Below are 25,995 nucleotides of genomic sequence, written 5' to 3'. Positions count from 1 at the left end.
AGGCCGTAGGATTCGACTCGTGTTTGGTTTGCCGAAGGGCCGGCAAACTCCGTGGTGTGGGCATGCCGCAGCCGATCTTGGCCGAGCAATCCGAAGCCAGCCTGCGGCTGGGGAAAGGCGCTCTGAGACGTTTCATAAAAGATCAATCGAATACATATTTCAACTCCTGAGAGTTTCGCCTGGAAGTATTGGGTTATGAGAAGATAGCGTTCATGTGCTTTCAGGACGGCTAACTTGTAAAAATCAACGCAATATAATGTTGACGTTTCCAGCTCTACGTTTCAAATCAGGCGGCTGAGACGTACACCTACGAGTCCTCTGTACGGAGTACACTTGATATGAAGTCGTACAAGAGCACTCTCCATTAATGACGCTTCGGGTTGGCTGGCATATATGTAGCCCGGTCCGGAGAAACAAAGGACGGCATATTCGGAAGAGTCAGCATGGATTCTGGACCAGGAGGGACTTGGAGTTGTACGGTTGTTGCATCCTTCAACCATTCTTTCAAACCCTAACCACACGCAGAATATAGGAATTACAAAGCCGTACAAAATAAATTACGCACGATTACGAATCATGACGGAAAAGCCAATCAGAACATGGCTATTACACCAACAAATGGAGAATGGGTATCACACATGTACTCGCAATGTTTCCACGGAGCACCGCTGGGTTGCGGTGCATACTTGTACAGAGTTTGAAGAAATCTGTAAAAACCTCATCAACCTGAGACTGGATAGCCGAACTTCACTGTCAAATGCGGTCTTAATGCATATGAGAGTGCACAACTAGTTTTTTACATTGGCCGTGGATATTGATCATACTGATATCAGATTCACGCAAAGCAAGTGCATCACTCGACAGCTCAACATGAACGGCGACGATTCTCGACCCGGCCCAATTCCCGAGTCGCGCGTCCTGATCATCATGACAGGCGGCACCATTTCCATGCGGCGGTCGCCGTCTGGCCTCGTGCCGGCGCGGGGGTTTCAGGAAACCTGCTTAGCGCCAGTGCCAATGTTCAATGACGGCTCCCACCCGGAGCCAATGGATGTTGTTATCAACTCCGCCGGTGAGCGGAAGTCATCACCCAGTCTACGGACTCCGCCTAGCGCCTATGACCGCCAGGTGCGGTATACTGTCTACGAATTCGAGCAGCTGTTGGACAGCAGCTCGATTGATGCCAAGGGCTGGGGACAAATCGCCTACACGATAGCCAATAATTACACCTTGTTTGATGCCTTTGTTGTCCTGCATGGCACTGACAGCTTGGCATACACCTGCTCTGCGCTGAGTTTCATGTTCCAGCATCTGGGGAAGCCCGTCATCCTCACAGGTTCTCAGGCACCTATGTCCGAGCTCCAAAATGATGCGGCAGACAATTTGCTGGGCTCTTTGGTGGTCGCCGGGCATTTCATGATCCCGGAAGTTTGCCTCTACTTTAACCACAAGCTCTTTCGCGGCAACCGGGCCACCAAAGTGTCGGCCACCGACTTTGCGGCCTTTGACTCGCCGAATGCGCCGCCCCTTGCCGTGACGACGTCGATGCGGATCCATGTCAATTGGGACCTGGTTCATCGACCGACCAGTTTGGAGCATTTCCGCGTCCAGAGCAATCTGGACACCACCCATGTGGCTTGTCTGCGCATCTTCCCGGGCATCAAGCCGGAGATGGTGGATGCTGTGCTCAAGCTGGATGGCCTACGGGGGCTGGTTCTGGAAACCTTCGGCGCCGGCAATGCGCCAGGCGGCCAGGATGACGCCATGATCAAAGTGCTCGCCAATGCCATCCAGCGTGGGATCGTTATTGTCAATGTGACACAATGTACGTCCGTTACTCCTCTCCTGTGGCAATTACACTCACATCTTGTACGATAGGCCTCAAAGGGAGTGTCAGCCCTGCGTATGCTCCGGGCATGGCGCTATCTCGCGCGGGGGTGGTTCCAGGACACGACATGACTTCTGAAGCAGCACTGACCAAGCTAGCTTATCTGCTGGCGCTGCCCGGGTCAACACCGGAATCCGTGGCACGAGAGATGTCGGTGTCACTGCGTGGTGAGCTTACTAATCATGCTCAGACAGTATTCCGTCATCCAAACGAAGCGCTGTCGGAACGAGCGACGACGTTGACAGCCCTTGGATACGCCATCGCTGAAGGGAACCTTGACAAAGTCAAGGATTTGTTGAAGGGATACAACTCCTGGCTTCTGAATGAGGCCGATTATTCCGGGAACACCCCGGTGGTACGTCTTCTACGCCCTTGATTGTACAACGATTTACCGCTAAACGACACGGTCCAGCATATCGCAGCGCACTCGCCTAACGTGGAGATCCTTCGGTATTTCCTTCTCCAGGGTGCCTCGGTGCATATCCGGAACCGTGCGGGCCGGACGCCGCTATTTCTCGCCGCAAATGCTGGTCTTCCCGACCATGTGATGCTCCTACGCAAGTCCGGGGCACACCTTCATGCCGATGAGCGCCCGGTGGCGGAGATGCACGCTCGACGCCGACCTGGGGTTTGGGCTCTTGCGGGCATCGGACCCAAGACCATGTCGGAGCGGGACCTTGCGGACCGTGAGCTGGAGACATCGGACGGGCGGCAGCAAATGAGTATGACCGCTGGATCCGCCCCGTCATGAATGTCTTGATTTAGAATTGCATTCCCGGCGTACATGGGATTGTTCTTAATGCTGAGGCGGATACGATTCGGCATAGAGCCATAGAGGTTCTTCCCTAGAAATCGATGAAGCATGTGAAGAGCACGTAAACGCACACTAACTTAATTTCAAACTCAAAAGGAATAGTTTGCCATTGCACTTGAAATTCGATGCCAGAACCATGAAATATCCACAACTGAAGGTGCGAAAGCTCCAAGGTCTGTTCCTCGACTCCTCCTCTTCTTGGATCCAGTTACTCTGTATGGAGTGCAGGCTTTACGAGCTGTTCAGAATAACCAATGTCCGAATATAGTTCTGATCTTCATCAGCGTGCTCCCCTTCGGTCTATCCAATGGCGTTATCTCGGCGTGGAATAATTGGGCCTTCCGCCGGCGGAGAAGACCGGTTGGGAACCCGATTGATTGATATGGAGGGATGAGGAAAAAAAAAAAAAAAAATAATGCGCCTCCATGCCAATCCCAAGGTCCCAGGCCAGGGTCCCGACCGCCAGTGCCAATCGGGTCGATTTCGGCGGTCTCCAGCTCGATGGAGCCATGGGAAAACCGCCTTTCTCATTTGAGAGCAACCATAAGGAGGTTACAAAAGCCATTGTGATTGATGAATTGTGATTGAAGTCATTGATGGTGTCACCCCTCTCACGCCGTACTACATCTACTTGTCTCCTCGTCCATGAAAATAAGAGTACTGTACTCCGTACGAGCTCTCTAGGAGTCTAGGTCCAAGTAGACAGAGCAAAAGTGGCTCTTCAGTGCATAGAGTTTCCCTTCGGAGCATCTTTTCCTGATCAAATGATCAATTGACTTCTCTCCACCGCTTATCCTCTCCCCCCATCGGGCCATATCTGCTGAGTGGGTGGTGACATGAAAATGAAGACAAGTCGATGTCGGAGGACACGACGGCCACGCCATTCCCTTCCGGGACTAGTGTGACCCAGCAAGTCCAGCCTGCAGGTCACATGAGGCCGGGCCTACCGAATGGGGGGATTAGCGGCCCTGCCTCAGGCTGTCAGGCAGTGGGTAACTTCCGACCGGTTCTTGCTTTGAATGCTTGGTATGCTTCTCTGCTTGCCCTACAGAACGCATCGAGAACGACATCCTCTGGGTGCGAGGACCACGGCGTTCTCGGTCTCTGGATGGCAACGCGGGAATCTGCTCGTCCTCCGCACGCTAGAAACCCTTCTGCTGGCCGTCAGGGCGAACTGGAAAAGTTTGACGGTAATTCAGGCCGCCAGGGTGCTCCTGTTACGTAAAGGAAAACCAGGACCAACTGTACCAGCCCATTTCCGGCAGTTCGCGACAATTCTTTTTGCTTCTGCGAATTCCGTCGTTGCAAAAACATCCTCCTGGCAGTCGTAGAACGGGGCGGTTCGTGGGCAATGTGAGTTTGGGAAAGGAATGAAGGTACCTTTTTCTTCCTGAAAATCGCCTTTTTGATCTCCCTTTTATCTTCAGCTTGAGCCGTGTACTGGTACCTCAAGAGCTAGCTTTCCCGGCAGACATGAGCCGTCTCCTTCCGTAGCTATTACAAGTTCGATTACATGCTCTCTGCCCTCCAGACTCTCCCCCCCTCCCCATCTCCAGCCCCAACAGCGACTCGTCATTTAACTCAAAAAGAATCTCCATCCCTGCTGGCTCTGATGGCATCCGGGGACGCAATCCATTGTAAAACCGGCGCACACCGACAATAATTCATGCTGCCGCCCCTCTTTTGCCTGAGGCCATTAGTGCCGAGTGACCTCGGCCAGAACCTTTTGCCATTGTATGTGTCCTGTGGATCATCGCGAAAAAGAGCGAGCAGAAAATATTTCCCCAACCAGTCAACTCTGCCAATTCAAAGAAAAACGCCATCCAACGACCTGAGCACACAGGTGACTCCAAAATTACCAAGCGCGCCTCCGACGGAGGTTCCTCCTTCTCCTCAAAGCCACCCAAGTCCCCGTGCCTCTTCCTGATTGATTATTAGATGTTCCCATTCCTCCCGTTGGACCAGTCTCGGATGCCATCCCAGCAGTTCCTGTTCGCTGTCACAGCTCCTCAGCTCCTCCTGCGGATGTGATTGCAGCATTTCACCCTAAGCTGATACCATCCATTACTGTCGTGTCCGCAGTCCTCCTTCCTGCGGCCCGATTCATTCCTGACGCCCGTCCTTAGTGCCAAAAGGAGATTTAATCGTGGTTCCCCCCCCTCACTCCCATTCTCTTATCTGCCCGCGATAGAGAAAAACCCTCTTGGCTGGAACGGCAATCTAAGTACCCCCCGGAATACGGTGTCAACCGAGCTTCCCCTCCTTTTCAAGGACCTATTTATTCCCTCAAAAACTACCATTCCTACTGAAGTGGTCTATCTCGGAAAAACACTCTGGCCGGATTTTGTGTGTGTTTGAGTTTGCTGCTTCCCGCCCCGAATGACACAACAACCCACTAAGACCATTGCGGTGGTCAATGCCACCGGCCGTCAGGCCGCGTCTCTGATCCGGGTCGCCTCCGCCGTGGGCTTCCATGTCCGTGGTCAGGTGCACTCCCTCAAGGGTATCATTGCTGCGGAGCTGCAGAGTTTGCCCAACGTCACATTAATCGAAGGCAGTCTGGCAAACAATCCCGGATTGATGGATGAACTCTTCCGTGGTGCCCAGCTAGCTTTTATCAATACCGTCTCACAGGCGGGTGATGAAGTTGCCATTGGCCGGGCTCTGGCCGATGCGGCCAAGCGCGCGGGCACCATCCAGCACTATATCTACAGCAGCATGCCCGATCATTCCGTCTATGGACCGTGGCCAGCGCTGCCGCTGTGGGCCTGCAAATTCACCGTCGAGAACTATGTGCGACAGCTTGGGTTACCCTGTACCTTTGTCTACGCCGGCATCTACAACAACAATTTTACCAGTCTTCCCTACCCGCTCTTCCAGATGGAACTCCAGCCTGATGGCAGTTTTGAGTGGAGGGCACCCTTCCCGGAGGATATGCCGTTGCCATGGCTAGATGCCGAACACGATGTTGGTCCGGCCCTGCTGCAAATCTTCAAAGATGGACCGCAGAAGTGGCATGGCCATCGGTAAGCAGTCCCTCTTTCAACGTTCGATTGTTGAGGACTTGCTGCTCACTCCAAGGTTTTCGTAGGATTGCGCTCACGTTCGAAACCCTGACGCCCGTGCAGGTCTGCAACGCCTTCTCTCGCGCCCTCAATCGGCGTGTTACCTACCGTCGCGTGCCGAAGATCGAGATCAAAGTCAAGATCCCCGCCGGATACCGAGAACAGCTGGAAGGGATCGAAGTGCTCTTTGGACAACTGGAGGCGCCGTACTTCCCGCAGCCGGAGTTCAACCCCCCCGCGGCAGGATCGCCCAAAGGGCTGGGACCTCTGGGAGGAAAAGGCGCCGGGGCAGGCATGATGCAAGGACCAGGCGGTGTGGTGTCACAAAGGGTGACAGATGAAGCGCGACAGTTGTGGCAGGGCTGGCGCGACATGGAGGAATATGCGCGCGAGGTATTCCCGGTCGAGGAGGAAGCCAACGGGCTGGACTGGATGCTGTGAGGCTGCATCCACAGCAACCGGATGCCATAATTCGGCAATCTTCTGTTGTCTTGTTCTTTACCAGGCATGTGTTACGACTACGATGATGACCTAGCGCGGCGAACCCCTTTTTTTTTTGCGAATCATTGATCGGCGTTTGTTGATTTTGTTCTTATCTGCATGTCGGTGGACAGCCTTGAGGGATTGATTACTTTCTGTTTCATTTGGCGCATGGGCATGGGAAAAAAAAATGTTGATTGAACGAGGAAAAAAAAAGTTGTGCTGTTTGATGCTGTGCGATAGTTATTGGAGATGATTTGCGAGTAATCTACAGATGACCTGACCGATACTGATTCTTGAAATCCTCACTTTCCATTGATCCAACAGGCCAATGCGGCAAAGCAACGCTGAGAACTGGGCAAAGTTGCCTGATACTACTCCATGGTCGCACTCCGAGTTACTTATCGAACTGATAAGATACGGAATTTCGCCGACCCAAGACCGCTCAATACCCCGTAATCAGCTAACCTAACTAGTAGTTTACAAGTAACAACCCACATTCTTGCAGAAATGTCGTCATTGACTGTGTCGTATGGCCACGTACATCAGAATTCTCAACACTATCTCAAGACTTAGCCTCGACGATCATGATATGTAGATACCTTTCGTATATTCTGTCAGTCCCTTGTTTCACAGCTGGAGGAAATTTTGATGTCCCCACAACAGCTGTAAGTACGAGCAGTTCCCCACACAGTAAAAAAGAAAAAAAGAAAAAAAAAGAAAACTCTGCAAACAGTGCAAACTGCAATTAGCTGCGATTGCGGCTCCCACTTTGCCAGTTGCCACTTAACCTACCTAACTTTTTGCAAACCACTAGGAAATTAAGATTTGCAGTCTTAGATAAGGCCAAAACTAAGCCTAAAGCAGTTGACTTTCCTGATAATTATACCAAATCCAGCTAGTGCGACGCGTCTCGTCAAAGTTTCATTCTCAATCTACACGTAGGTTAAACCAAACTTCGAAGGTATGCGACGGCGGATCAATCATTTTTTTCCCTGCCCCTGGCGTGAAACAATTTTTTTTGTCTTTTAGTCGAGGAAAGAATTTTTCTTTTCTGTCTTTATTAGTTATTCTGATTCTGTCAATTCAATCGGACAATTGGTATCGCATCAATCATGGCCGGTGACGATAAGCCGTTGGGCGAGCGCATCGAGGTGCCCTCCATCCCCAAGGATGCGCAGCGCCAGATTGAACTGCTCGAGCGCGAGTTTGTGCGCGCCGAGTTGGATCAGTGTAAGTATTCCTTTCTTAGCTTTGTGCGACTCGGGCGCGCGGGAAAAATGCATTGAAACTAACGAAACAAGTGCGCAAGTCGATTCCTTCCATGCGCCCGCTCTATCAGAAGCGCAATGCCCTCATCTCGTCCAAGGAAGTCCAGGACACTGATTTCTGGCCGCGCGTCTTCTCCCATGCCCCCGCCGAGATCGATGAGTACATCCTGCCGTCGGACTCGGGGATCCTTGGCGAGTGCCTGCGCAACCTGACCGTGGAGCGGTTCGAGGTTGATGACCAGGGCAACGGCGAGCCGCGCAGTCTGCGCTTCATCTTCGAGTTCGCTACGGGCGACGAGAACCCGTACTTTGAAAACGCCAAGATCGTCAAGGACTTCTACTACCGGTACCAGGTCACCAAGACGGCCAAGGGCAAGCGGCGTACCTGGGAGGGCCTTGTTTCGGAGCCCGTGCGGATTAACTGGAAGGAGGGCATGGATCCGACCAAGGGTCTGCTGGATGCGGCCTGCGATCTGTTCGAGGCGGAGAAGAAGAACAAGGGTGTCGACCGCACCAAGCTGCCTGAGTATGAGGCGCTGGTCAAGAAGCTCGAGGAAGTCGAGGCGGAGAACGTCACTAACGACGAGGACGAGGAGGCCGACGACGATGACCACCCGGAGGCTGGCCAGAGTCCCGTGGGTCTCAGCTTCTTCGCCTGGTTCGGCTACCGTGGTCGCGACGTGACGGCAGAGCAGTCCGAGGCTGCGCGGAAGGAAGATGAGGAGCGATATCAGAAGCTTCTCAAGGGTGAGGCCGTGGACGACGGAGCAGAGAATGATGACGACGACGAGGATGAGGATGATGAGGAGGACAGCCTCGAGGCCGCTGAGATCTTCGCTGATGGTGAGGAACTCGCCACGTCGCTTGCCGAAGACTTGTGGCCGAGTGCGTTGAAGTACTATGGTGAGTCAATTCCTTCGGAATAACCGAGGAAGTTCAGTATGACTAATGTCTACTTTAGTGGAATCGTTTGAGACCATGATTGACCTCGACGACCTCGATGATGAGGATATGGAGGACGTCGGCGAGGATGATGATGAGGAGGAGGAGGCCAAGGGCAAGAAGAAGGAGGATAGCAATGAGCGGCCGCGCAAGAAGGCTCGGACTTGAAATCTTCAATTGATGGAACATGACCCTAACCGAACGCCCTTATTTATACCCATGCTGCCCCCGCCCCCCAAAAAGCAATGATGTATGTCCCGTTAGAGCACGATTACCAGGATCAAAAGCAAAAACAAAACGAAACAGAGTACGGCAATACAAAATGATGACATGGTATCTATTCCCGTTAGTCTAAAAAAGCCCGGGACTCGTAGAAGTTGAATCGTACCTTCGTTCTTTCGTACAATATGCCGAATCCTCTTCATCCCGGAGGCCAGCTTCCCTCCCACTCGATCAGCGACATTCTCCACGTCCTCCAGGAGAACAGCCTGGTCCTCTAATTCTCTCCCCATATCGCTCGCCTGACGACGCAAGTTTCCGACCGTTCTAAAAACACCATCCAGTTGCTCATCCTGGGAGGCCAGCAATTCATGTTGCCGCTGCTGCTCCAGCGACGCATAATAATCACCTCGCGAATCAATATCTTCATCAAACTCGGATGGATTTGGCAGGGATGTCGTTGCTCCTGTTGATGCTGCTGCTGTTGCTGACGTTGTTGTGGATGATTCAATCTCTGCTTGCATCTGTCGCACTTCCCCTCCCACCTCCTCAACAAACTTCCTCCGTCGTTCTAACTCATCCTGTTCAATCCCGAACCGGTAAGGATCCTGCTCGACCGCATGCACGGTCTCCCGGAGATCGGCGACGTCCGCGGCGAGGTCATGGAGGGTGGTCTGGAGCTCAGCGCGGGCTTGCTGAAGTTCTGGGTTCTGCGGGTTTGTTGCGGCTAGTGATCGGATGCGTAGGAAGGATGAGAATAGGGGGCGGGTGGTTTGGAGGGTGGAAAGAACTTCTCTATAACAGGGTACGTTTGGTTAGTTGGAGAGCTAAAAGGAAAAAAGGTTGAAGGGATAGAAGTCGGCGAGATAGGAAACGCACGATTGTACTTGGAGAAAAGGATCTTCTTGCGTTGTCATTGTATATTCCCGTACCTCCTTTGGTCTCTGCCCTTCGGAGTGTTCGATGTTGATGCCTCACTTGAAGGATGATAGGAGTGCCTGGAGATGCCAAGACCGTTTAATACACTGACGTCTGATTGGCCGAGATTTCTTGAGTAAGGCAATTTCCCAATACGGAAATATTGAAATCGTGACGAGATTCTCTCATTCATAAGCTCTAAATACTCATACAGATCGTAAAAAAGTCTACGCAAGAGACGTCATCAAATGTCAAACAGCAGTTCTCCCTCTCCTCGCATTTGCCGTACCCAGTCCCGTGCCAGTTGACATGCATGCTGTCCAAAAAAATCGTTCAGAATTCCATCCGTACTCCAGCTTCGGAGATACCATTCGCAGCGTCGACAGTCCAGCGTTGGGTCTCCTCGCCATGCTGTCCAGTATTCTTTCAGAGCCTCTGAGTAGACACACTCCTGACTGCCTTTTCGACGGGCGCGATCTTCGATGCTGCAGCATCGCGCATCGGGCAGTTCGAGGAAGATGCGCGACAGCGAATGTGACGACTGTCGGAGGAGGAACCAACTCATCACCAGGTCTGCGTCCGAATCGCCACTTGAACTCGTGGCGCTTCCCGCCACCGTTCGCTGCTCGTCATCCGGGCAGTGTGCGTAGATGATCGTCTGCAAAAACTGCTGCAGCATGCGCAGCGCGATGTGAAAGTCTACCCGTCGCTCCAGGTCCAGATGTTGCCGGAAGAGCCATCGTCGTTTGCCCACCTCGCGCTGCTGTGCTTTACGGACTAGAACGGCGGATATGTGTCCCAAATGATGCGGGAACCACCACGCTTGTTTCCGTCGCGGCCGCCCAACACCGCACGGGAGCCAGCTCCAGAGGATATCGCGGTGTAACCAAGCATAGCACGAGGGCGTCCGTGGATTTGTGCGCTCAACTTCCCGAGCAATGTCGGACATTTGGAACATCACGTAGAGACCCCGCTCCACCCGTTGTCTAAACAATTCGGCATCCGCATCCATCTCGCCAGAACCCTTGATCGCCCACCAGGCGCCCCAGCCGGACCGGGCTACCCGCGACGCCAGCCTTCGTGCGGTATCTTGGCGATACATGAACTTTTGAAGGTTGATGAAATTGACCGGCGCGGGCTTTCCCGTGCTCGGATCCATCGTCAGGATCCAATCCAACGGAAATGAGCTGTGGTTGCGTAGGAATGCTGTGCATATCAACATCTCATGTTCCTTTATCGTCGCGTATGTCGCTTTGTTCAGGCAACACAGGGTCGGTATCATCGATGCATCAACAATACTGAGGATCTGAAATAGCACGTCCGGCACTCCGCCGAATATACGCGGACCAGCCCCGGACATGATGATCTGATTATCATTTCTTCGGGTTGTGGGATGGCCTTATGAGTTCCAAAGAATGGTCGTAATAGGGTTGTACGTTTGATCTCAAAATGCCCGCGATGATGCGGCCGCTTAGACGGCCATGCTGTGCAGCATCGATTGTCGACAATGGGGCAACGAGACAGCAAGATACGGAAAAATAGGTTATTGGAGAAGCTGGACTGGGCGTCTTTCTAGAACACCAATGTAACGGGCACCAAACTGGAAGAACGCCGAGCGTCACAAGTCCAGCAGAGATGTCAGGTGCAGATGGGCTGTCGTGGACACTGCTGATTCCTTCTGCAACCCCCCTTCCAGGACCCGCACTCAAGTCTCAAGACACGTTAATCGGGAGATCTGCACTCACGTGTGTGTGTGTGTGTGTGTGCGTTGCTGCAAAGAAACGTTCGAGATTCAAGGATGGGCCCACGAGCGGGACATGTACAATATGTATACATCAGGGCAAGCCATGCAACACGTTCCACATTTTCACCCGAGATCCGTCGCGACGTTGAAAACGAAGAGTACGGTGATCTTAATCAAATGGAGCCAGATATCGGGGGTAGCGGAAACGCCGGCCATTAGAATTTAGGGGGGGTGTGGGCAGGGTCGTCGTGATTATCCTGGTTCACGCTAAGCAAAAGGCACATGGTGCAGAAAAAAAGTGGCCTAAATTATGAGAAGGGACCCTCAGCCCTTCGGCTCCTCGGGATAAGCAAACCGGGGCGTATGTTTGGGTTGGATTGATTAGTTAGAGGGCTTGGGAAAATCTTGGGCTTCTTGGAACGTTGGACCCCTGTTCCAACCTCCGGTTCGACGCCTGGTTCCGTCGTGTTCTAGCACCTTTGGTGCTAAAATCTTATCTCTTCATTTTAGGGCGGCGCTTCCGACTTTCCGTACTCCGGATTTAGGGCTTACAAGCCCCATCGGACACCAATCACACGAAGCAAGGGGAAGCTTCGATTCAAGCCGAAACGGAGATTGTGCATGGAGTCATGACAGGGGACTCGTCAGAAGTCGTACACAACGGCGAAAATATCCCAAACTTCGCCAACACGCTGTGATACTGTCGTCCGCATCCAGACTCGCAGATCCTTCGTGGGGTTCATTTCTTGACCTCGGGCAGTTTGGGGACGACGATTAACTAAGCTTGATCCCATTCGATTTCTGTGATTTTAAACAGCGCTAGTTCGTCCAGAGTGGGATTTTGAATATCAAATTTTGCAAGGTCGGGCCAATCATTGTCCAGAAAATACCAGGCGAGTGAGCTTGCAAATCTAATTGGTCAGCGTACGATTTTCTTTTTCCTACAGCCTTGCATTGATGGATCAAACTTTCGCAGACGTTGATAACAATACGAACGCTCGTTTCTAGTACGAGGACGCCGCTGGAGACAGTGTCCTGTGTCGGCGCAATCCGCCATGCCTGCGACCGCTGGCTGACACCGCTGATTCTACCTCGGTCCTGTGCGAATGGCCCCCAAATATCCCCTCCCCCTCCCCGAGGAATGGGAGGACGTTGACACCTATCTGGACTCGCTGCTGGCATTTTCGACGTCAAATCAGCTGTTTATCAATCTGTGCGGCGGCGTCCATATCCTGGACTTTCTGACCAGAGAGCCTGACCTGTACTCGACGTTGCTGCCAGAAGATTGGAGGCGGTTTTTCGACGCCCACGATGTCTACGACATCCTGCACCTACTGCTGCGAGAGGATCTGTCCACGTTCGATTGCAGCCGTGAAGATAATGATGCGCTTGACGGCACGCCCTCGCAGACAACGTGGAGGAATGGGCCCGTTCCACCGCGCTCCCTGCTAGAGTACATCCGAGAGGTTCGCCGCCACACGTTGCGGCGGGACTTTGTGCCCCAGACCAAGTCGTCCTCATCCACTCACAGCGCGATCCCGCGGCGCATCGGATTGGGCATGACGACGAAGAAGCGGCACGAAGTTGAGCATTTTGCCAAATATGTCGACTCGCTCACTGCCACGGTGGCTGAGGCCCGCGGCGAACCCGTAACTCATATTGTTGACTTCGGATCGGGGCAAAATTATCTTGGCCGTACGCTGGCAGCGTCGTATAATCAGAATATCATCGCCATCGAGCGCCAGCACGCGAATGTCAGCGGTGCTAAGGATATTGATGTCAAGGCTAAGCTGGCTAAAAAGAAGGTCGTCATCAAACGAGCCAAGAAGAGCAAAAGGAGAATCGCTTCCGAACAACAACAGGAGGAGGAGTGCCAGGCATGCACGCCGGACACTGCTCCCGCTCCACCGCAAGATGAAGACTCCGTATTTACTGTATTCAGTGGGATTAACTTGGATCCTTCGGACATCGCCCCACCTCCGGATCGGCTGAGCGGAAGACACAGCAAAAAGGATGACTCCGAAGATGAGATGCCTCACGGATCGATGGACTACATCGAGCATGAGATCACCGACGGATACCTTGAGCCGATTATCCGCCATGTCGTGGAACCCCCTGCCACGGAGGACTCTGCTGAGCCCAACGGGCAGACGGTAGAAGTGACGACAGAGGAGCAGCAGCAAGGCGATGAGAAGCCAAGCAAGGCACGGGTGATGGTCGTGTCGCTTCATTCATGCGGAAATCTCGTCCATCATGGAGTGCGGTCTCTGGTGTTGAATCCGTCCGTTATTGCGGTCGCCATGATCGGATGTTGCTACAATCTCGTAACGGAACGCCTCGGGCCTCCTACATACAAGCTTCCAGAGCTCCGATCCTTGCATCCTCGATTGGTCGCAGAATCCACAGCGTACGATCCACATGGCTTCCCCATGTCCAAGCGGCTGGCCGAGTACCCACACCCCGACGGGCCCGGAATCAGGCTCAACATCACCGCACGCACGATGGCCCTCCAGGCTCCGTATAACTGGGTCAAGGAAGAGAGCGAAGAGTTCTTTAAGCGGCACTTTTACCGTGCGGTGCTGCAGCGGGTCTTTGTTGATCGCGGCGTTGTTCAGCGACCGACGCCCGCCAGCCTCGACGCGTTCAAACGCAAGCAGGACGGCGACGGGTCCGATCGGTCTGGAACCCCGCTGATCGTCGGGTCGCTGCGCAAGGCAGCCTACGTGAACTTTGCATCATACGCAAAGGCAGCCATGGTCAAGCTGTCGAAGGACCCGGTATACGGGAAAGCAATGATGGAGCTCCACGACAGTATCACGACCGAGGAACTTGAAAAATATGAAGAGGATTATCAGCCAGCGAGGAAGAACCTTAGTCTGGTTTGGAGCCTCATGGCATTCAGTGGGATGGTGAGTGAGGCCCTCATTGTGGTTGACCGATGGCAGTTCCTCCGTGAGCATATGGAATCTGGCTTGGTCAAGGAGTGCTGGGTCGAGTCGGTGTTTGATTACGCGGAGTCACCACGTAATCTGGCGGTGATTGGCATCAAAAATTGATAAAATCTTGCATTATAGACCATGCTCCGTTGATACAGTACCCGATAGATGCATTATACAGAGGCCAAAAAAAAAAAATTCTATGCATACATGACACGCTCAATTCACAAGCAGTGCCGCTTCGTGTAACGATGTCAGCAATTCGGGAATTCCTCCAGAAAGGTATATATCTTACCGAATTTCGCAAAGGCTTTTGGTTTGTGGACAAGTACAGTCACTTTGCTTTTTCTCGCAACTTTTCGACCAGTTTTTCTCTGAGGAAGGGACTCAGACCCAGACTGCTCAGGTTAGCTGATCTATTCCGCGGTGACCATTGAAATAGAGTACATACATTCCGTTCCGTGTGATAATTCGATACGTGCCTGCAATTCAATCAGTATCATCTTCTCGCCGGAGCGCAATTGACATAAAAACACACCGCTAGACTGATAATTCCCGTTTTCCCCGACAAAATTGCCGTTCCCATCTACCTCCAAACTCCCAAAGATATCCTCCGGCCAAGCGATGCGCCCAAACTCGGGCGGTCGTCGGCTGTCCGACACATGAATCCAGCCTCCCCGACCTCCAGAGCCCACGCCTCCTTGCCCACTGGCTCCGCCGGCCGAATCACCCCCTGTTGCACCACCTGTGCCAAACCCTGGCCCTCTCTTATTCCTACTGCGCTGCGGACCGAAGAAGATGCCCCCCGAGCCAAGGTTCGCACCCGCCGTGGATACCATCACTTTTGCCTGAGCCTGGACCTCAGGATCCTTGGTCGCATGCTCCGAGAGTACTTCCTGCAAGATCTGGAGGAAGGTCGGGTTCTCTTCGAAAGAGTCTGGCGTGGGTGGGACTTTCGATGTAGTACCAATTGCAAGTTCGGGCTTCGGGGGATCCGTGGGCAGGAGGGACAAGATGTGGTTTCCGGGCCTTGAGGGATCAGGAAACGCATACTGAGGCAGTTAGCGACAGAATGGTTGATCGCTTCTAGGGATATAGAGAGCTTCGCACAATATGAGGATTGCCCGGAAGAGTCGACACGGGCCGATACAACATCCACCGCGCGCAACCCAGCGCACGCGGTCTTCGCGTTAGTAATGAAGCCATTTTCGAGAAGAGTAGAGAGATGCGCCTTGACAATGAGCGTCGAGAGAAGTCGCAGAAGGCCAGTGACGTTATGAGATGTTGAAGCTCTAGACAAACAATGCAAACATCTCGTGCTCCTCCGATCTTTTTGCCTTGAACAGCTCCAGTTGCAATCCCAATTCCAAACCAGACGGGCAATCTACTTCATTTTGCTCGTCGCAGCTTAAAGTTGCGACATGAATCTCTAATCGCACCCTTTATCTGTGTCGCCGCCATCGTTTGCGCCCGTGTGCTGCCCGTTTGTCCAGCCCAGATGCCACTAGCCAGTCCGGAGAAATCCATGTCCTGTCATTGTCTGCCCATTTTCCATTCTCCAGGTCTTTCCCAAAGGTGATTCGATTTTCAGCACACGGCAGGAAACATGGCGACGCCGTCTAGACCCAATCCCGGTGCGACTCCGACGCACCTTACGCCTTCTCCCCACCCATCTGCGGCGCCCATGGGCCGACACCCGTCGCACAAGTCGCCCTCGATGAGAACTCCGTCCGCGTCAGGTCACGCCCCTGGGCAACATCCGAGTACATCATCTCAACCGTATACGACGCCGCTAGCAGCATCGACAGGTCTTGATGACCCCGTCACGTTCAGTTCACCATCCGCGCTGCTCGCGCTGGGCAGTTACACTGGCCTGAGCCCGGCCACGAATGGTCAGGATGGCCTCGGATCTGGTATTAATGATGGAGATATCCAGTCATTAGGAATACAAACTCTAGGTTTAGGCGGCGCAGCGCGTGACCAAGGCGAGGAGCGGAAAAAGAACGTTGAGGAAGCTGTTCAGCTTCTGGCAACGCGCCTTCACGGAAGAGGGGTTAGCCGGGAGGCTGTAGAACGACTGGCGCAGTTGACCGGGTTCGAGTCGATATGGCAAGAGGATAGCCTCAATATTGCGGGAAACTTGGTCGATCTTGAGATTGAGTTTTATCCCGGCGAAGATAACGTTAAGGATGTCAGACTAGCGTATGCTACTCCCGATGCGCAAGAGGGCGAGCGCCGCGAGGAGGCCACTGCCGTTCTCAAGCGAAATCTGATACAGTCTCCGGAAGAGCGTGAGCGACATGCCTGGAAGTCACTAAAGAGCTTCCACCGTAATCTGAGTGTTTTGGCGAGACTTGACAAGCTCAGTCAGGAGGTGAACTGCTTTGAGGCCATCGAGGGCTTGCACCAGAGTCTCCGGAAGATCTGGGAGGAGGAAACAAAACGAGGTAACTATCGCGGCACCTACGAACATCTTTGCCGGGGTGTGATAGGGCGACCGAGTTTGCACAGAGGACGCCGTATAGGTATGGGCCTAGAGTACTGGGTGGATCGGCATCGGCTCCTCGATGCAAAGGAAAGGAGACATTCCCCAGATGCTATGCATGTGGATGGCGACGAGTCGCAGGAGGATGCTGAGGCTGACCAAATCAAGCTTCGGAGCGTCATGATCGAATGCGAAGCGGGATTCCCATCGTTGAAAGTGTCAAAAGACTGGGTCGGACCGAGTGTCTTTTCTATGGAGACGAATACTAGCGACGAAGCAGACGCAACAGCATCTATAGATTGGCTTGACCCGGGAAATGGCAACCAAAGCGATTCCATGGCTCTCGACAGTGGCATGGCTGAACCTGGCCCACAACACCGGCGGTTCGTTGCCAAGCTGGAACCATCGGTCGATGTGCCTTTACTGGCAGCGACTGAGGTATATCGACGTCTAGGGCTCGCCGTGCCACAGGAATACCGTGTGGTAGTTTATGATACGCTCCTGGTCCCGAACGATGTTAATGGGTCAGCTATTCCCAGTGAGACACTGGAAACAGGGATTCGAAGCCGGAGGAAAAGTGTGGTGTCGTTCGATGCAGAGGGACGGCCAATCCACAGACATCATAGCTACACTTTTCAGGCTTTTGAGGCTATTCCCGGCAGAACTCTTTCTGAATTCCCCTTTTCCCACCCCCGGCAGCTCACTGCTATCCTTCCGGTAAGTTTGCAGTCGCAGTCATTCCTTGGTCGCCGGCTGACTTGTCCGGAGATTTTGCGGCAATATGGACTGGTGACTTCTCTGATTCAAAACACTTTTGCTCCTGAGGAATCGAAAGAGAGCAGAACTCCTCCGGGCAATCAAGTCAGTCAATCAACGGAGATATACGGCAATTCGACAACAATATCTGGGAAGACAGTTCCGGACGATAGCCAAATAACCGTGTTGACCAACGACGACCCGAACGAAGACTTCCTCGATCATCTGCTAGAGGAGAACTCAGACGACCATCAAATGACAGACGCGTTTTCCGAAACGGGGAATCACCCACTTAGCCTTGATTACGGTCTTCGATCAGACGGGACGCAACCGGATGATGCCCGCGTAGATATCACGCTCCGCACGCTGTACGGGCAGGCCCCGTTGATTATGCTCTTGATTTCCATTCCAGACGCTGCGGCGCGGACATTTACGATGGTATCGATTCAGTTCGAAGTTCGACTAAACGGCCGGATAAAAGTCAACCAGGTTGTTGGATTGTTGGATAATGATAATGTTATGCAAGGAGGCACCGAGCCCACGCCTGAGATGCAGAAGCTTCATGAGGAAGTACGCCTTGTACTGGAGACCACAGAAGACATTGGCATCCTGGTAGAATGGGTTCGGGAACGATTACATAAGGCGAGACAGAGCTGACATGCAATCTTACGTGTTGAATGACCAAACTAGTTACAACTACCTATTTATATACCACTGCCAATGTACAAATACGCCCTTTGAATCTTTCGAATGAAAATCCGACGCCACCATCGATACTCAACGCCACAATAGCAGAAAAACCAAGCTTGCCAGACTTCAAAGATGTTTGTCCGTCATGAAGGCATGGACGATGACTTGGCTTCAGGAACTCTCAGAGGCGCAAACCCAACGCTCGGCCCGCGCATATCAAATGCCACGTACACCGATCTGAGGAACGTGATACCGAGTCTATAGTACTCCTCATTTGACGGCTGCACGCCACCGTAGCACTCATTGTTGCCAACAGGTTGGTATTTCAAATGCTCGGAGGGTATGGTCACGTTGAATACCCCGCCAATATTCAGCGTAAACTCTGGCACAGTGGCATCGCAGGGAACGTAGTAACCTGGGAGCGGCTCATTCCTGTAGATGCCTACATTGGAGTACACCTTTGCTGCGACTTCGTTCGGTGTCAGCAGGAGGGTGTAGCTGGTCTCGATCGTCGCCTCGCGGCTCTCGATTGTTGAGTACCCGCCACCAAACGTGTAGCCCTCCGTCGAGATTTTCCACTTGCTCTCCGTCGTGTCTGCGGGGATGTAGGCCAGGCTGCCGACGTATTGGTCTGGATTGGTATATCCAAAATCGATGATTCCCGGCTGCCCGCCGTCACGGATCGCGATGCCGATGACCGGTTCGTCTAGCTGCGGCGCGACATTATCGAAGAAACTGCGCTGTCCAACAGCGGTGTCAGAGCTAAGCGCGATCCCCACGGACCCGGAGAACGAGGGCCGTCGGGTCAGGAAGCTGTCAGACACCCAGTCGGCTACTAGGATCACTTGCCGTGGGTACTTTAGTTCGGAGAGCTCAACCTGGTCCTGCATGACTGTACTTCCTGTCACGGTATCCCCGCCGACAGAATGTTTTCCGCCTAGCTTCCAGCCATCCGAGTCAACGGGTGAGGACGAACTGCTGGGGACGTAGTACGGGTGTGTTGTATCGTTCCCTACGGCAGTTTTAGAGAGAACCCATCTATAGCATCCCTGTTAGAAAAGGTTCATCTCAAAAGGTAAAAACGGGAGAAAAACTCACAAATCTGCCATCCCGCTGTCAATTTGCATGTTCAAGATCGAGTCACCAATTTTAATTGGGGTAAGATAAATATCGTTAGGGACTTGGTACGTCGAAGCTTGGGAGCAACCGCGCTGTCGACGACGCAAGGAACCCAAGCCATCTTCTTGGCTCCTGATGAAATGATCACCTCCATGCCTACGGGATATCGGGGCATGGACTTGCTCGATGAATAACGAAAATCGGCTTCGGTTTCCTTCCAACGCTGCGCCCACGGCGGGCACGGCCAGAATTCCGAGCACCGTTGCAATTGTTCTAGCCAAATGAACCATTTCAAATTCAGAATAAATCTCTCCTTATTAAGTTCATCCCTCAGAGAAAACTGTCAGTAGTATCGGGTCAAGAATATGCGACGAGTCTTCGAAATCAGCCAAACATTACGCCTCTGCAGCTCGACGGAGCCTGAAAAAGTCGTCTATCCGTCTTATCATACTGCTAATCGACCTTTTATCTGTCAGGAGAAAAATCCGCGGAGTTCTTTGAAATTCAGAGTGTTTCATGCAACAAAGAAGCCAGCTGATCATGAGATTAGTCTCGACTCCAACGCAGTTCATGTTTCGGATGTCACTGCCATTCATAATACCCTTGTTTTTGAAAGAAACTGATTTAAAACAATAGAACATCATCTCTCCAGCTAAGCGCCGAGACAGCAGGACAAAGAGCAATTCTCCCCGGTAGGCGATTCAAAATTGAAACGAGACCACAATGATGCTCACATACAGACTACCATACAATCTCAATCTTCATTATCCTATCGAAATATGCTTAATAACTCTCCACAATCCACCATATCTACACAATCAAACGGAGGAACGTGACAGACTAGAAGCCTGATTTCATTGACGGATAGGTCACGTGACACAGAAGCCCTATGACCAAATCGCAAGCCTCCTTTGGCGGGGATCACTTCTGGAAGATCCCCGGGAAGTAGCGTGTGAAATCAGCTTCTCTGCTGTTGACTGACCAATTACCGCCAGTTGGGTATGCATTGTCCAACTCGAGTGATTGGTACTGTATGGGGAGGAGTGACTCGGAGCTTTCCGATATGAAGCCGCAGCTGACGGGCTAGGCCGGGACTTCTTTTCGATTTCTAACTATTTTGGACTATGAAATTTCTTAGCACGGCAATTGATTTCTCACGATAAATTTCTGGTTAGCTACAAAAATAAATGACGTCCCGCCTCATCTCTCAGGGACCGGCGGTCCGGAACTGATCCGAAAGCTACTGTAGCAGTCCCCACCCCCACGCATCGTGGGCATGCATTATGTAACCACCCCTCATTATCGATCTATCCCAAACAACAACAGAACACATATCAACCTGGACTTACGGACAGTCTAGATAATTCATGGAATCGTAGATTGTCATCTTGAGCCTGAAAGAAATTGAAACATTCACCATGGATATCTCACTGTCGACTCATCAAAATTACATCAACCGACCTATCTCTGACCTCCCCACTCCGGCATTCATTGTGAGCCGGCCGGTTTTAGAGAACAATATCAAACGCCTACATGCCGATGTTGAGCAGCTGGGTATTGATTTCCGACCTCATGTGAAGACGTTAAAAGTCCGTACAAGTTTCCTGTGCGGCGGGCAAATGCTTACGGTGTCGCGTTTTAGACGATCGAGGTCACGCGCCTCATGCTCGGAGGCGGCAAGTATCGCAAGATTGTTGCGTCGACGCTCGCAGAGATCCGTGGAGTTTTGCCCTTGGTCAAGGAGGGAATGTTAGATGAGGTAGAGTGCCCGTGATGTAAAGCATCATTTGGTATTTTCGAGCTGACACCCACCCACAGGCTCTCTACAGTTTACCAATCCGCCCTTCTGCTCTGCCGGAGCTGGATGCCTTTACTAAACAGTCTCTCCGCATTGTGCTCATGGTAGACCATGAAGACCACATTGACATCCTGGAACAATACGCTAGTCGAACCGGGCGGACAGCGCCCTGGGATGTCTTCGTTAAGATCGATGTCGGGACCCGCCGGGCCGGTCTGACCAAAGAATCCTCACGCCTCGATGCGCTCCTCAGCCGTGCTAGCAAGTCCCCAGCGGTGTCTATCTACGGCTTTTATTGCCACGCTGGTCACTCATATGCCAGCAAAAATGTACCCGATGCTCTCAAAGCACTAGAAGAGGAATTTGACGGCGTCTTTACCGCTGCAAGCAAGCTTGATGCTGCCTCGAAACAAAATGGTCTGGTTCTGAGCATTGGCTCCACGCCAACGGCTCATGTCGTCGCGGGATTGAAACGGAGACTCGAGTCGGATAATATGAAACTGGAGTTACATGCCGGTGAGTTCTGGTATTCCATCCAACAGGTTGCACCGACTAATCGAACCCCGCAGGAAACTTCCCCGCCAACGATCTTCAGCAGGTTGCTACCGGCTTAGTGACAACCTCGGACCAGGCCGTCCGGCTTCTCACGGAGGTGTGCAGCGTGTATCCGGAGCGGAATGAAGCGCTGATCAACGCTGGTTCTCTGGCCCTGACCAAGGAGACTGGGCCGATCAGCGGCCTAGCGCGCGTGGTGGACAAAATGGACTGGGCAATTGTGCGAGTTTCGCAAGAACACGGAATCATCGGTTGGGCCGGGGAAGAAGGCAAGCCGAGGCAGGAAATTACAGATCATTTCAAGGTGGGACAGCAGGTTCTGCTGTATACGCAACATGCCTGCATAGCAGCGGCAATGTATCATGTGTATTATGTGGTTGATGAGAAGGATATTATCCGCGAGACGTGGCTCCCCTGGAAGGGATGGTGAACATACGCTCGGTTTATATGACGATCGGAACTCAATAGAACCTCAAGCCTTATGTTATTTGTTGACAGTAAACTGAGTCATAATCATGGATCGTATTGCAGAGATGGATGACTGCTCCGATAACCGGATTGGGAAACCAATGAGCTCACCCGATCGGAGGTTAACCGAGGCTGACATCGAAGCTACCCCAGATTTATGTATACCCCCAAGCTTCGTCACAAATACAAGGCACAGTATGGCGCATCGCAAGACCTACCACTAATAATAACAACTAATAGTTTGAGAATCAATTCCAACATGGCATCTCAATCATTGAACCTGGCCAAGGCCCTAGCGGCCCGCTTCCCATGGACCACCAACCCCTTCATCGTCTCGGCGCCCATGCGCGGCCTTTCCAGCGCCGAACTTGCTGTGGCCGTCTCAAATGCCGGCGGTCTGGGCTTCATCGGTCCACGGCCCAACCCCAAAGACTGGACACTTGTGCTGGACAAAGTGCGAGACCTTGCCACCAAGGCCCGCAACACCACATCCTCCGGGTCCCAGCTCGCCCGTCTCCCGCCAGACTACGCGCTGCTACCGATCGGGATCGGGTTCCAGGTCTGGACGGACGACCTGGCAGCGGCGACGGCCACGGTACAGCAGCACAAGCCCTGCGTGGTCTGGCTGTTTGCGCCGCGCAACGGTCAGGCTGAACTGGATGAATGGTCGCGCGCCCTGCGTGACGCGTCACCGGATACTGAGATCTGGATTCAGATCGGGACGGTGGCTGAGGCGCGCGAAATTATCGCGAGCTCGAGCCCGCCGGCTGTCGTCGTCGTACAAGGGGCCGAAGCTGGCGGGCATGGCCGTGCTACCGACGGCATGGCACTGACTACCTTGCTCCCAGAAATTGCCGAATTGTTCAGGAAAGAGGAAAAGAGTATCCCGTTGCTTGCCGCTGGCGGTATCGTCGACGGCCGTGGTGCCGCCGCTGCACTGTGCTTGGGAGCATCCGGCGTTGTCATGGGAACTAGGTTCTTGAACGCCGTCGAGAACAACAATGTCCCAGCTGGATATCAGCAGGAAATTATCCGCGTTCAAGACGCCGCGACGAGCACGACCCGGACGCAGCTCTACAATCATCTCCGGGGGATCACCACCTGGCCGGAACAGTGGAGCCCACGGGCGATCATCAACCGGACTTTCCGTGATCACCAGGCCGGTGTTCCCTTTGATGAACTAAAGAAATTGCACGATGAGGCAGCCAAATCTGGATCTAATAACTATGGACCGGATGGTCGATTGGGGGCTTACGTCGGCGCTGGCGTAGGTTTGATCCACGATATAAAAAATGCTGAGGCTATTGTAAAAGATACGCAGACCGAGGCTGCTAGCATTCTGAGAGCTCTGTCGTCTTCTATCTCTTGATCTCGTTTTAGCTGTACATAATGTTGCCAGATACGGCCTGATGGGATGTATGAGAGAAGAGTATCACAAACGCCGTTTATCGCCACCCAAAATAGTCTATACAAATTCCATGCCATACACCAGATATGTGTACCTAGTTACCACCATTGAAGTCCCTTTCTCTTTTTGCTTTCGCGATGGCACACCTCCCAAGTCGTGTCAGCTCATTGACAAAATCATCAATGAGTTTGGTATGCGCAACATCGTTGAAAGTCAACCGACGAGTCCGGATCATTTTCAAAACATGGGGAACGCGCATGAGAAGAGCGAGGTCGTACTCCGCCTGCGGATCAAGTGGGTTACGAAGGATGTTGCAGAAGATTATTAGTAGAGCGTAGAGTGGGTAATAGAGGAGCATCCTGGAAAACCCAAGATTAGCAACTGAAAACTGCTTAAGGAGGAAGAGCCCGTACCAGAAACAGTCTGCAGCTACAGTGTGAACTGTTGATTCGAGGCAGTAGAGTGACGAGCGACACGCCTGAACCGATATTGCCAGACTGGAGGTCACGCCGTCGAACTCGCAGCTCTGCGAGTTCCTCCATGCGCGACACCGCCCACTGGCACGGTGAATCGTCGCCACGGCGTGGTGGTAGGCGAGATGCAGGACGATGGCATGCATATCCATGCTGTTGCATTTGCCCGGGTCTTGGGTGAAGGTTAGCGTGGGCCTATACGGCGCGGGAATGGACATGCGCCATTGCTCCAGTTCGTCGTCAAGTTCTCGGATATCTTTGAGGATTTCAGCATCAGACTTGTGACCTGCTTTGAAGGAATACAACGCAGCATGTGCCCTGGAATGGATGATGGAGAGATTCAGATCCAGCGGGTACATAGGTACGAATGGTTCCTGGTTGGGATTCTGGGGGTCTTGTGGCCGGTACGCAAGCTCCGTATAATGCGTCGGAAGGGTTAGGTCACAATAATCATCGACAAGGAGAGGGGGGTGACCGGTTCGTTGGCAAATGCCTTTATCCATGGAATAACACAGCCAAAATAAGTTTCGAATATGCCTTCTGGTTCGCGTTTCTTTGTCCATGGTTGGTGTTGGGTCGACAGGCTGCATTATGTGGCCGCCAAGCATGGTGACAACTCGGCACGCAACGGCCAAGACAATTTCTGATGATTTGAAAGCTCCAACGAACGTGTGAAATAAGCACTGGACCCAAGTATCAGCAACTGCCACGCTAGTTCCATGACGGCCCGCAAGGCATTTACCAGCATGACTGCTGCTTGCAGTCCATCCAGCATCGAGGCCTGCTCAAACTGGGTTACCAAGTGCCATGATGTGCTTGCACACTGCTCAGCGGTTGTTTGTAAAGTACATCTGTATCTGTCACATTCAAAAACCGAAGCAAGTGCCAGAAAGGCAAATACTGCCGCTCTGGCCATCATCACTTTGGGCCTCTCCGAAACATGCAAGGGTGCATAGGCCATATTTAACGTGTCCTGAAAAAGAACAGGATCAAGGACGGGGAACACCGAGCGCAGTTTCGAGTTAGTAAATCCGGCAAGAAAGAATTCCACGGCAGCCCGATCGGGCAGTTCGACGGACGGAGAGCCAGAATTGACACCCAGAGACAGAAGGTTGGCTCCATTGGAATGACGATTATTCTGCCATAGCGGCCCGAACAATTGCAGCATATCAAAGTTGCTATCTTCACCAGTCTTTTCCTTGATCCATTGTTGACCCTCAGGCGAGAACAGTGGTAGTCCATTGTGCGAGCTAATTTGACCTAAGTTGCACCCAGCAAAATGCATCCTGCCAAAGGAACATGGTTGTTGAGAGGGGGAGCAATGGTATACAGATGGAGATCCGGAAACGGAAGCCGAATACAGGCCGCTGAAGCCATCGAGGGATAAAATATGAATGGCAGTGTCGCCGTTTGGCTGTCCTTGATCGAGGTTACTAGTAGCCAGGAAGTTCTCTATTCGTTCTATGCGTTCAGACAGACTCAGATCTCGTCTGGCAATTATCGAGTATTAGTTCCATCCTGTACTCAGTATTTCTTCTGGACCTACTTTGCCTCGTTCTTTTTCTTCCTGCCCGCTCCGATCACTCGGTCGAACGTACAGGGCAGATCGTGATGCTTGCACCAGTTGCATTGCGGCTTCACGGCATCGCATTGTATCTGGGACGACAGTCAGGAGGAATGCCACATCTGAGCATGAGGATCGCGGGAAAGCGAGCCTTTCGCTTATAACACGAATCGCACGCCCTTGCTGTTCGTTTGCGCTTGGGGGGATCATTATTCTGAGCGGGCGTGGTTCGACAATCAACCCCGTCTCCCGAAGACGGAGTCGAAGCTGGCGAGGGGTACTGCATGATGGGGAATGGAGTTTAGGCCCAAAGCAAGCTCATTCCTCCGCCTCTCATCTATGATGAGCAAACTACTGCAGCGGTAAAATCGGAATTCAGAGACTTCCAGGTTCCTGGGCCGT

At 52.6% G+C, this 25,995-nt stretch overlaps 12 protein-coding genes across 12 annotated transcripts; 7 read left to right on the top strand and 5 right to left on the bottom strand.

Moving 5' to 3' along the window:
* Window positions 1–870: 870 nt before the first annotated feature.
* On the top strand, window positions 871–2,639 carry VTN49DRAFT_7170 (uncharacterized protein; the record flags this gene model as incomplete). Its single annotated transcript, XM_069415410.1, has 3 exons — window positions 871–1,825; window positions 1,879–2,243; window positions 2,301–2,639. The coding sequence occupies 3 exons, from the start codon at window positions 871–873 to the stop codon at window positions 2,637–2,639; spliced, it is 1,659 nt and encodes a 552-aa protein (XP_069265210.1).
* A 2,442-nt stretch (window positions 2,640–5,081) lies between these two features.
* Window positions 5,082–6,208, top strand: VTN49DRAFT_7169 (uncharacterized protein; the record flags this gene model as incomplete). The annotated part of the gene is made up of 2 exons (XM_069415408.1): window positions 5,082–5,728; window positions 5,794–6,208. The coding sequence occupies 2 exons, from the start codon at window positions 5,082–5,084 to the stop codon at window positions 6,206–6,208; spliced, it is 1,062 nt and encodes a 353-aa protein (XP_069265209.1).
* Window positions 6,209–7,362: 1,154 nt separating this feature from the next.
* VTN49DRAFT_7168 (uncharacterized protein) lies at window positions 7,363–8,628 on the top strand (the record flags this gene model as incomplete). The annotated part of the gene is made up of 3 exons (XM_069415407.1): window positions 7,363–7,480; window positions 7,552–8,421; window positions 8,480–8,628. 3 exons carry the CDS (start codon window positions 7,363–7,365, stop codon window positions 8,626–8,628), a joined length of 1,137 nt encoding a protein of 378 aa, XP_069265208.1.
* A 92-nt stretch (window positions 8,629–8,720) lies between these two features.
* On the bottom strand, window positions 8,721–9,596 carry VTN49DRAFT_7167 (uncharacterized protein; the record flags this gene model as incomplete). The annotated part of the gene is made up of 3 exons (XM_069415406.1): window positions 8,721–8,797; window positions 8,849–9,474; window positions 9,559–9,596. 3 exons carry the CDS (start codon window positions 9,594–9,596, stop codon window positions 8,721–8,723), a joined length of 741 nt encoding a protein of 246 aa, XP_069265207.1.
* Window positions 9,597–9,841: 245 nt separating this feature from the next.
* VTN49DRAFT_7166 (uncharacterized protein) lies at window positions 9,842–10,957 on the bottom strand (the record flags this gene model as incomplete). The annotated part of the gene is made up of 1 exon (XM_069415405.1): window positions 9,842–10,957. The coding sequence occupies one exon, from the start codon at window positions 10,955–10,957 to the stop codon at window positions 9,842–9,844; it is 1,116 nt and encodes a 371-aa protein (XP_069265206.1).
* A 1,490-nt stretch (window positions 10,958–12,447) lies between these two features.
* On the top strand, window positions 12,448–14,397 carry VTN49DRAFT_7165 (uncharacterized protein; the record flags this gene model as incomplete). The annotated part of the gene is made up of 1 exon (XM_069415404.1): window positions 12,448–14,397. One exon carries the CDS (start codon window positions 12,448–12,450, stop codon window positions 14,395–14,397), a length of 1,950 nt encoding a protein of 649 aa, XP_069265205.1.
* A 214-nt stretch (window positions 14,398–14,611) lies between these two features.
* VTN49DRAFT_7164 (uncharacterized protein) lies at window positions 14,612–15,483 on the bottom strand (the record flags this gene model as incomplete). Its single annotated transcript, XM_069415403.1, has 4 exons — window positions 14,612–14,675; window positions 14,729–14,759; window positions 14,816–15,329; window positions 15,388–15,483. 4 exons carry the CDS (start codon window positions 15,481–15,483, stop codon window positions 14,612–14,614), a joined length of 705 nt encoding a protein of 234 aa, XP_069265204.1.
* Window positions 15,484–15,883: 400 nt separating this feature from the next.
* Window positions 15,884–18,175, top strand: VTN49DRAFT_7163 (uncharacterized protein; the record flags this gene model as incomplete). The annotated part of the gene is made up of 2 exons (XM_069415402.1): window positions 15,884–17,479; window positions 17,531–18,175. 2 exons carry the CDS (start codon window positions 15,884–15,886, stop codon window positions 18,173–18,175), a joined length of 2,241 nt encoding a protein of 746 aa, XP_069265203.1.
* Window positions 18,176–18,351: 176 nt separating this feature from the next.
* On the bottom strand, window positions 18,352–19,617 carry VTN49DRAFT_7162 (uncharacterized protein; the record flags this gene model as incomplete). Its single annotated transcript, XM_069415401.1, has 2 exons — window positions 18,352–19,246; window positions 19,307–19,617. 2 exons carry the CDS (start codon window positions 19,615–19,617, stop codon window positions 18,352–18,354), a joined length of 1,206 nt encoding a protein of 401 aa, XP_069265202.1.
* A 1,128-nt stretch (window positions 19,618–20,745) lies between these two features.
* On the top strand, window positions 20,746–22,110 carry VTN49DRAFT_7161 (uncharacterized protein; the record flags this gene model as incomplete). Its single annotated transcript, XM_069415400.1, has 4 exons — window positions 20,746–20,916; window positions 20,970–21,086; window positions 21,146–21,641; window positions 21,695–22,110. The coding sequence occupies 4 exons, from the start codon at window positions 20,746–20,748 to the stop codon at window positions 22,108–22,110; spliced, it is 1,200 nt and encodes a 399-aa protein (XP_069265201.1).
* A 297-nt stretch (window positions 22,111–22,407) lies between these two features.
* Window positions 22,408–23,517, top strand: VTN49DRAFT_7160 (uncharacterized protein; the record flags this gene model as incomplete). The annotated part of the gene is made up of 1 exon (XM_069415399.1): window positions 22,408–23,517. The coding sequence occupies one exon, from the start codon at window positions 22,408–22,410 to the stop codon at window positions 23,515–23,517; it is 1,110 nt and encodes a 369-aa protein (XP_069265200.1).
* Window positions 23,518–23,650: 133 nt separating this feature from the next.
* On the bottom strand, window positions 23,651–25,879 carry VTN49DRAFT_7159 (uncharacterized protein; the record flags this gene model as incomplete). The annotated part of the gene is made up of 5 exons (XM_069415397.1): window positions 23,651–23,915; window positions 23,970–24,712; window positions 24,772–25,519; window positions 25,576–25,685; window positions 25,745–25,879. The coding sequence occupies 5 exons, from the start codon at window positions 25,877–25,879 to the stop codon at window positions 23,651–23,653; spliced, it is 2,001 nt and encodes a 666-aa protein (XP_069265199.1).
* Between the last annotated feature and the right edge of the window lie 116 nt (window positions 25,880–25,995).

This window comes from Thermomyces lanuginosus, assembly GCF_041956635.1.
Source record: "Thermomyces lanuginosus strain ATCC 200065 unplaced genomic scaffold VTN49scaffold_42, whole genome shotgun sequence".
NCBI classification, from domain to species: Eukaryota; Fungi; Ascomycota; class Eurotiomycetes; order Eurotiales; family Trichocomaceae; genus Thermomyces; species Thermomyces lanuginosus.
The sequence above is the reverse complement of the archived record's forward strand: the minus strand, read 5'-3'. Positions and strand labels throughout refer to the sequence as shown.